Source organism: Rhipicephalus sanguineus, chromosome 10 (assembly GCF_013339695.2).
Source record: "Rhipicephalus sanguineus isolate Rsan-2018 chromosome 10, BIME_Rsan_1.4, whole genome shotgun sequence".
Classification (NCBI taxonomy): domain Eukaryota; kingdom Metazoa; phylum Arthropoda; class Arachnida; order Ixodida; family Ixodidae; genus Rhipicephalus; species Rhipicephalus sanguineus.
The window spans coordinates 75,381,123-75,391,226 of record NC_051185.1 but is presented as its reverse complement, the minus strand read 5'-3'; the positions used below and the strand labels follow the sequence as shown (position 1 = coordinate 75,391,226).

The following is a 10,104-nucleotide window of genomic DNA, read 5'->3' as shown; positions in this document are numbered from 1 at the left end:
CATTCGTATGTCGGGGTTAATGTTGAAACCTGAGAAGTGCCGTTTCGCGTACGAGCAACTGAAGTTCTTGGGCCACGTCATCAACGCCGAGGGAGTTATGCCTGACCCAGCGAAAACTACAGCCATAGCAAACTTTCCGAGGCCGAAAGACAAGAAAGGCGTGCGAAGATTCCTCGGACTGTGCGCGTACTACCGGCGCTTCGTGAAAAACTTCGCAAAAATTGCCGAACCGCTCACTCGCTTGACGAAAGACAGCGTTCAATTTTGCTGGGAGGAAGCGCAGCAGAACGCATTCTCTGAGCTGCAAAATCGCCTACAGAGCCCGCCTGTGCTTGCACATTTCAACGACTCTGCCGAGACAGAAATGCACACAGATGCAAGTGACGTAGGCTTGGGTGCTGTCCTTGTACAGCAGCAGAACGGCTGCGAAAAAGTAATCGCTTATGCCAGCCGCAGCCTTTCAAAAGAAGAAAGCAACTATTCGGCCTCCGAAAAAGAATGCCTTGCCATAATATGGGTCATTTCAAAGTTTCGTCCGTACGTCTACGGCAGGCCGTTTAAGGTGGTAACGGACCACCATGCGCTGTGTTGGCTCGCAAATTTGAAGGATCCTTCTGGCCGCCTGGGGCGATGGAGCCTGCGCCTGCAGGAATACAACGTCACCATCGTCTACAAATCTGGCAGGAAACATTCGGACGCCGACTGCCTATCACGTGCTCCCGTCGACCCACCGCCGCAGAACTCCGATGAGGACGCCGCGTTTTTTGGCATCGTGACGGAAAGTGACCTAGCCGCCAAACAGCGGGCCGATCCCGAGCTGCGCGCCATGATCGACCACCTCGAAGGACACAACGTCACCGTGCCAAGGGCTTTTAAGCGCCACTCCGCTGCATTCTGCCTGAGAAATTCGGTGCTCGTGAAGAAGAACTTCGACCATGCAACGAAAACGAAGTATCTTCTCGTCATCCCCGCTGGCCTCCGCAACGAAATCTTGGCAGCGTGCCACGACGAACCAACATCAGGGCACCTCGGCACAGCACGCACGCTCGGAAAGATCAAGACAAAGTACTACTGGCCCCGTCTCATATCCAACGTCACCCACTACGTTCTTATTGTAGGGTATGTGCGCAAAGCTCGGACGAACACAGGAAAAAAACGATGTAGACAGAAGGAGCGCAAACTATCAACTGATTTATTCTTTCTTGAAATAGCTTATATAAGCTTCTTCAAACGTCACAAGAAAAGTGGATAAGGAGAGAAAGCAAAGAAATCATGCCCACCTCATGTCAAGCAAAACCTACGCAAGAAATTCTACGCAAGAAAACTACGTTCGGAGCTGCCGTGACTGCCAGCGCCGGAAAACGCCGCCGACTAGACCTGCCGGACTTCTGCAGCCGATCGCCGTGCCATCGAGGCCCTTCCAATACATCGGCATGGACCTTCTTGGCCCTTTCCCCACGTCACGATCCGGAAACAAGTGGATTGTAGTAGCCACAGACTACGTGACACGCTACGCAGAAACCACCTCGCTGCCCAGAGGGACTGCAGAAGAAGTCGCCAAATTTTTCATCCACCAAGTGGTGCTGCGACACGGAGCCCCCGAAATCCTAATCACGGACCGCGGGACGGCATTCACTGCAGAACTTATGCAAGGTGTCTTGCGCTACAGCAACACGGGTCACCGAAAGACCACGGCGTATCACCCCCAGACAAACGGGCTAACCGAACGCCTCAACAAGACAATTGCGGATATGCTGTCCATGTACGTCGACGTTGAACACAAGACGTGGGACGAGGTACTCCCTTATGTCACGTTCGCGTACAACACAGCTATCCAAGAAACTACGCAGATGACTCCATTCGAGCTTGTCTACGGACGACTGCCGACGACGATGCTCGACGCCATGCTGCCACACGTCGAAGACGACGACCCCAACGCCGATGTGCAGGGGTACCTGCAACGTGCGGAGGAGGCCCGCCAGCTGGCTCGAGTGCGTAACGGACAAGCACCTCGTGGATGCCGGACGCTACAACCTCCGGCGCCGAGACCCAGGGGATCTTGTGTGGGTTTGGACCCCAATCCGACGTCGCGGACTCAGTGAGAAGCTCCTGCGACGGTATTTCGGCCCATATAAAATTCAACGACGTGTTGGTCAACTCATCTATGAGGTTGTCCCCGACAGTGACTGTGGCGCATCCCGACGACGCACGCGGCCCGAAATCGTCCACGTGGTTCGGCTCAAGCCTTATTACGCCAGATGACTTCTTTTTTGTTTGGTCTACTTTTCCTTTATTAGCATCGGGTCGATGCCCTCTTACGGGGGGGGGGGGGGGGGCAATGCCACGAACTATGCCTCATTATTTATTCTCGTAGCTGTTTTGTGGCCAGCGTCTGGCCGCGCCCGATCGTCTTATCTACGTTCGAAGCAAAGCGCATGTTTCCTTCTTTATCTTTTTTATGTCGCGCGAGCTGTCTCATTTTGATAGGGGAGAGCGTTTCGCCCTGTCGCCACCAGTCTAGAGTTATCGGGGTAATCCGATGGTGCGGAAAGAATAACGCCACGGTATCCTTCTTCCGCCGACGGTCGCCTACGCACGTCGTTTTGTCGGCTCTGCATCGCCGCCCATGTTTTTTGCTTTGAATCTGTTGCGGAGCACAAGTTCGCTCTAATAAACGTTCTTTTCTGAAAGAACCTAGCATCGTACTTGGCTACGTGACAATATTATTAGCGCAGGCAAAACCACATATAGTATAGCCAATTGTAGCATGCGGCGCTCGCTCCACTCCGGCAGTGCACTTCGCTACTAATAACATGAACGAAGAAGACAAGGCGGCGGAGCGGAGGGCTCGCAAGGCAGCAGCAGCGCGGGCTCGCCGCCAAGACCCTGCGGTGAGAGCTCTCGAGGCCGCAGAGAGACGTCAGCGTCGTGCGGAGCCCGAGATACAAGCCCGCGAAGCCGATGCAGCGAGGAAGCGGCGGCAAGACAACCTCGAAGAGGTACGAGCGCGGGATGCAGCGACGAAGCGCCGAAAGCGGTCACTACCTGAAGTTGGTGGCACCGACGCGCGCTTAGAGCGCGATTTCCTCGACCTTACGTTCGGCCACAGCTGCAAGGCCTGCAACCGCTTGTGGTTCGACACCAAGCTGACCACAATCGCTCCTATAACAACGTACGACGTCTGTATATGACAGTAGAGGAATTGTACGGAGCATTCATGGTTTACCCGATTATCTCCGAGAAAGCTCATCAACCATCATTCACTTCGTGGATACGGCGTGATTTTTTTGGTGACTTCTACAGCTTTACAGCGCACATCACTTGAGCAAGTTCCGCGATACACGCCTAGCTTCTTTAGAACGGGGATGAGGACCTCTGAAACACCATGTCGAATGAGGAGGTCCTTGACGAAGAAGTCAGCCACTTCAGCTGCACTAGCTCACATAGTTGGCAGCCACGAGAATGCATTTATTGCCAGAAGTAGATGATCTAAATAGCCCAATCAAGTCGATCCTGATGTGTCGAAACTGATAGCAGGATTGCTGCATGGGCTGCAACAATGTGTATTTCGTCCCGTCCTTCATGCTGTTCTGATTTGCAAATGTCGCACCAACTTGCCCAGACAGAGTCTCTGCTATTCCGGAAAGCCTTCTCCGTGGTATCTCGGACAGTCTCGACATGTCTTGACAGTCTTGAAGATGGCGGCGTTCGTTCGCAATGGTTACTATTGCTATATACTCACGAGTATGCGAAAAAATAGGATTGTTCAGCCATCGGGTCAGCATGTATAGCATACAAAGCATCCGGGCGCAGGAACATGTGCAGATTTGAAAATAAAAATTTAGGCAGCTTTCTTTCTTTTTCTCCCCTCTCACTGTTCTTTCCGTGCCTTTTTTGTCTCTGTTCATTTATATTCCTTTGTTTCTCTCTTTATCAATTTCTTTCTCTTTCTCGCTCTTTTTATCTATCTCGTTCTTACCTACTTCTCCTTCTCTATATATATTCTCGCGTCCTCTTTCTTTGTGCTTCTTTTTCTCTATCTCTATTTCTTTATTTCACTTTCCTTGATTCTCTCTTTTTTTTCTCTTTCTCTTTCTGTCGTTCTTTCATTCCTTTCTCTCTATTTATCTCTTTCTATCTCTCTCTTTTTCTTTCTCTTTATGATTTTTCTCTTGCCCATCAGCGTTATTGCATCCCACACCTTACAAATCGCAGCACGTGTTCCGGGAGAGAAGCGCCACATTAAGAAGAGGACGAAGAGAAAGACGAGTACGAAGAGTGTGCGTGCCGGTTCATGATAGTGATATTTTTTGCACATGACCGACGGAGTTTATCCGAGCTTACACAGCCATGCTGTTAAAAAGTGCTTAGTTTAAAGCACTTTTATTTTTCTTTTACCGCTCTTGTCAAAAAGAACGAAAACAATATGTTCAACATTGTTGGTTCTGATAATTAACCGAAATTGCTTAGCAGGATGATCATTGTGCCGTTTATTAACATTTGCTTTTGGTCGACTATGCGCTAAAAAATGTTAGTAACGTTGCTTGCTTGGCGAATTAGTTCCTTGTGGTAGAAAGAACAAACCAGCGATAATTAGGAAGACAGTAAAGGAACACAACCAGACATAAAGGGCGCTGGACAAATAACTGAAAGTTTATCTACTGAACACACCACTATCCCCCCCCCCCCCCCCACCATCACCATAAGCTAACTGCGCACGCGTAACATAGTTGTCTGAGCCGGGCCAAGGCAGTGCAGATAATAGAATGTCATAAAACACCTCAATATAACATGCATGCGCTGCTGGTTTATGTGTGTGAGGAAATGACCTTTCTTTAATAAAGTTTCAGCTGTAAGTCCAGCGCTTATCCTGGCTAGTAGTGCGTCTTCGCTGTCTTCGTTTTTATCACTGGTTTCTTCCTTCGGTGACGGCTTCTGGATAAAGTTAAATATGATGCCTTTGTTTCATTCGCTGCTTATAGAGTCAATTGCGGCAATGAGCAGGTGGTATTACGACGTCATTACTTTTTTTACTTTATGCTCATTCAGAAAGCCGTATTAACACTGATTGCTATGCTTCTACTTTATTTCGTTGAATGATCTATTATTTTTCATTAAAACTAAGTTTACTATGGAAAGCAACGTTTTTTGAAGAACTGAGGTTGCAATCGTATGAAATTTCTGTTTCAGAAAGATACGCTTCTGGGTGCCATTGACATCGTCGCTCAAGCATGAAAGCCTCATCCACCTTTTTCGCAACATTGCTTGCAGGTCAAATATCATTCCCTATTTTCTTCACAAAGCACTGGGAGCTAAACTGCGTACGAGGCACTGCCATGACTAGTATTATTTGTGCGTGAACTTACGATATTATGGTAGCTGTAAATAGTAATGAAGTGTAATCACGGGGGTTCTTAAGTCGCATATAAAATTGAACGCATTCCATGTTGCTAACAGCGAAGTATTCATTTACAGCTACGTTCTTTTACGCGTTGACAGCCGTGTCCTCTATATGTGGTATTTTTTATAAAGAAGTAGCATGTGTATTGAGTGCATAGAGGCACGATCACTGTTGAAATGTAATTTAAAGGGTGTGTCCCTCAATACATTGAACTCAGTAGTGTGTCGTTCATATTTCATCAGATAAATGAGGCTGTTTGAACCACCATCTAATTTCTCTTCTCGAATGCGTTCTGACCGTACCATCCATAGATAAGTTAACTTTTGCAACTTCTGCTCAATCAGAGTGGAAGCATTGCGAATTTACTCCCGATTTGGGTTCCACCTGGCTGATAAATGTGGTACATAAGTGAAATTCAGTCAGATGCAAGGTCTCTGCGCAAACAGGATCGGTAAAAGTGAACCTGCAGCTTCTGATTCTGAGCGAACTCGTTCAGAGCCCATTTGCCGTGGAACCTTTAAATATTGAAACACCTACTGATGTGTTCTTTTTACATCTTTTATACAAGAACACCGGGACATAAGGTTCAACAAAGGAAACTAACGATCAATTTTGGGACGGCAGCCACCGAATCAAACCAGCAGATATTGAGTTATGGTCAGAAAAAAAGGTGTATGATGTGCATACCATGAAAAAAGCACCAACATGCTGACAACATTACCAAAGCTGCTTGCTATCGTTTCCCTAAGACAATGTCATAGACAGATAAAATACGGCACAATATTTGAAGTACGCATCTTGTTGACTGCCGGAGTTAATGTCTAATGAAACATCGCCTTTTGGGTAGACGCATGGGTTGTCAATTGCGCGCAGATATAGTGTTCGTGTTTCTTTCTTTCCTATATTTTTTCTTACATAAGTTGTTGAAGTATATTTTTCGTCAATTTGTCTAATGCACATCAATCAACTCTGGTTGATACAGTTTTCGTTCGTGATACTGCTGTAAAGGTAACCCATCCTCCTCGGCCCATGCTTTGAGGAAGGCGAACTGTAATACGTAGGTTAATTTTGAGTAGAAAATAATAAAATAGTAAACGTAGTGAGCGAATGCTTTCCACTCTAAGAGAACAAAATCTTTTTTTCTCGTATTCTCCTCTCCTGTGCACTTCGCAGGATTTGTACGTGCAAGCGAGCTGTCTTACGACGACGAATCGTTTAAAGCGATCTTCGGTGACATTATGACAAATGGCTTTGCACTGCACGACATTTATTTCACAATACGTTTGGATTGGGAACCAAAGAACAGTACGCTGTATCGCTTCAATTTGACCAACGGAAGGCTGTCCAATATAGGCGACCATCTCAAGCCGACCAATGAGGTACGAGTTGCAATTTATAATTGAATAAGTGTCTCTTCAACGTTGAAAAGCGTACACGTTTTACATGCTGAGTACTCTACGCGTAGTACCTATGGGTGCATTTGCGTAAAGTAGTTGAAATGGCAGAAACGAACGACAAGCGAGGCTTTTAGGGTGAAAGCCTGAGATGCCTCATCAAAAGCGAAAATTGACCTTCGGCGTTAGCACCGGCGGCGTCAACGCCAGTGATGCAAAAAATCATCACGTAATGACGTCACTATATGACCTCATCACGATGTCACAGATCACCAAAATTTGTGAATTTATTATGACGTCATATCACGTCACAACGTGACATCACACCATGACGTCATGGCATCAAATTGTAGCTTCGTCAAAGGGGAGCCGATCGCGGAGGCAGTGCAAAAACAGGTGAGGTGCAGGAAGCTCACAATGCCTCCGATCCTGGAGGCAGTGTAGAACAACGCTAGGGAGGGGGTGAAGAGAGGATCAGTACAGCGACTGAGAAGAAAAAGAAGAAGAACATGGTTTTGGCCTTCAAGTTCTCTTAGCGAGCGCATTAGGGACCCGGCGACATTTTTTCTTCCTTTTTGCTTCTAAGCTTCATTAAAAGAAATAATTTATTTCCCTATTTCCCAAAGCTGCTTTAACTGAGATCGAGGACATGAAACACTGCACACATCTTCCCCTTTTTGTTTTCTGCAGCATTGCAGCATAGATTCGAGTAATGGAATAGTGGCTGGAAGATGCCACTTTGATCTCAAGGGTGCTGCAGTTACGTACCAAGGCTACTTGTCTTATGGAAGACCTATCAGACAGAATTTCACTGTTTACGCGTCCATCACCGACTTTATACATGGTCGCCATCACAACCCTGCCTTTCTCACCGTGTTCTTCATCCACCTAGATGAATGTGAGTGGACTTCGTGTATTAATGCTTTCTTCGAACTCTATTCCGGACGTCAGCATGGTATTTGCGGCTCTTCAAAATGTTCGCGGCTGCGTGTGTTGTGTGTTGTAGTGAAAGAAATTCAGAATCCTGGCAAATGAGAGTGCTGAGATTTCTGCGAAAAAAAAAAGAAACTGTAATCTTTGTAAATTTTCTATTAGTGAAGGCCATCACCGCTTCAGGCAGCCGCAGTGATTTGAGCAGATTTAGTTCCGACGCCCATAGCTCATTATTAACGTGCCAGGCATTTCGTTCGAAGTCACCTTGCGAGGCATTTGACCATTGACAAAGCGAGGTTTTGCTAACGAAAGTGATTGACGTCTCCAATACACTGCGTAGCAATTCAATATAACATCTTGTTTCATAATAAACATCTCGTTTCATTTAATAGCAGCCATCAGATGAAACCACGTCAACCAAATTTCACGTGCGCATAAAGCGGCTCTGTACAGCACCGTACGTCCTGATTATATTTTTTTTCCCTGCGAAGTTCTAAATTTCGTCACTACATTTAACTAGCTATTTTCCTTGACTGCGTTTCCGATCCCTCAGTAACCAATAGAAGCAGCTTTCTAGACGCGCCAGTATAACATGTTCCACAAAAGTTTGATATTTTATGCTGAAGCTATAGATTGTCGCATGCGAATGTTCGGGTTCATGCAAGGTTTATGTGAGTGTTCGTTTGGGTGTATTTCACGCGTGTTAGATGTGTATTTGACGCTGAGGGAACCGTGCGCAGGCGAGCACAAACTAGATATTTATCACAACCGAATGCTAGCCTGAAAGATGACTGCCGGAAATAATAAATATTGCACACTAGTGAAAACAAATGCTTCCACTTGGCTTAAGTTTCCAGTTGCCAAAATCTGTGCCAGCTTGAACGAAAACATTGAATAAAAATGTATAACCTCATATTGTACAAGCCCAGTAGTGACCTATTCAAATGTTCTGAATGCATGCGAAATTACAAGTGAATGTTAAACATTTTTTAAATTTTATTGAGGAAAGGCCTTCTTGTGCAAGAAGACCTTCATTTAATACATTAAAAAAGTTTAACTTTTACCGCACAGTACTGTGTTGGAAAGATTCAGCGAGCAGTGTTGTAACAATGTAGTATTTTGCCATTGCACATATAATTCAAAATATAGGTTTCCTCTTTCTTTGCAGGTGATCTACGCGACTGCCTAATCACTAACTTCCAGCTGAAAACGTCGACGATACCTGTATTCAGAAATTTTACTTTCGATAAATTTCAAAATAATGGTTCACTGGCTGACGAAGTCTGGCATGAGTTTAATGTTAAAATGTTCACTCATGTTAGACTTAATGTCACGCGTGCTATCAACTACACATGTCTCGTAAATATGGCTAAAAGAAAAGTGCCAACATCTTTACTTTCACGTGCTTTTAGTAATCGGCAAAATAATGAAATTTATATGAATGAAAGGCCAGATACCCATTTATAAAGAGCGGTGAATATGAACCTGATAAAGTACGTTTTTTACAGGAAATACTCTTTGTGTCACGCGTTCATAATGCGACTCAGAACCAATGAAACTTATGTTATACCTTCGTCTGGTACCATCTCTAACGAGAAACTTGGGGATCACTAACAACACATAATTAAAAGCAAGGCCTTTGCTATTCGATGCTTTCAATCTTCCCGACTTTCCACAGCTAATTACAGCTAATTACAGAATACAGCTAATTAGAATAAAAGAGGAACCGACAAAGAATATGAAATATTTAATTTGTTTTAAGTTAAAAGTTCATTATTATTTCGTTTCAATAGTGATGACTGCAGAATGCATGTACGTCATCTGGGCATAAAATACTGCTTGTGTTTGTACTTAAGCATTGCTATTTACCGATACATCTATTACGTTTACTTTTTTTCAAGCCAAATGTTCGGTAGTGTGATTTCAAATAATTCTGGAGGACACGAATAAAGGACAAATGTGGAATGACTTCGATAGGCAAATTTTCAATGATGTCAGGATTGTTTAGGAAGGTCACGCTGGTTGCGCAATAAATGTTTTTCTAGTTCTGTTTCCATCTTAGTTTCTTGCTTGTTTCCACGTCTTTTACTAGAAACGTTACACGAGCTAGATAAGTAGGCTTTTACCTGGCATCACTTAAGGAGTGATTTGTTGGTATAGTACATCTTTGCTGACCTGTCTTTTTTTTAATTTATATAACTATACTGTTGCTGTTTCGCTCATGAACAATACAATATATACATCACAGTTAAGTACATTTACGAAATGCGCGTCTGAAGCTTTTTAATGGTAATTAGAAGATATATACGTGATTATAAATTGTAATAAGTGAGGTGCCAAGCACAGCCCTCCTACAAACAAAAGTGCATATATTTA

The 10,104-nt window shown here is 44.8% G+C and overlaps 1 protein-coding gene across 1 annotated transcript; it reads left to right on the top strand.

The window, feature by feature from the left end:
- Positions 1–5,187: 5,187 nt before the first annotated feature.
- On the top strand, positions 5,188–9,749 carry LOC119372139 (uncharacterized). Its single transcript, XM_037642597.1, has 4 exons — positions 5,188–5,271; positions 6,575–6,780; positions 7,486–7,693; positions 8,897–9,749. The coding sequence occupies exons 1-4, from the start codon at positions 5,232–5,234 to the stop codon at positions 9,193–9,195; spliced, it is 753 nt and encodes a 250-aa protein (XP_037498525.1). The 5' UTR covers positions 5,188–5,231; the 3' UTR covers positions 9,196–9,749.
- Positions 9,750–10,104: the final 355 nt, after the last annotated feature.

Excerpts from the sequence above, each read along its gene's own strand:
- LOC119372139 (XM_037642597.1), top strand. The coding sequence starts at position 5,232 with ATGAAAGCCTCATCCACCTTTTTCGCAACATTGCTTGCAG. Across the intron at positions 5,272-6,574 it reads TTTCGCAACATTGCTTGCAG|GATTTGTACGTGCAAGCGAG; the intron begins GTCAAATATCAT and ends TGCACTTCGCAG. Across the intron at positions 6,781-7,485 it reads ATCTCAAGCCGACCAATGAG|CATTGCAGCATAGATTCGAG; the intron begins GTACGAGTTGCA and ends TGTTTTCTGCAG.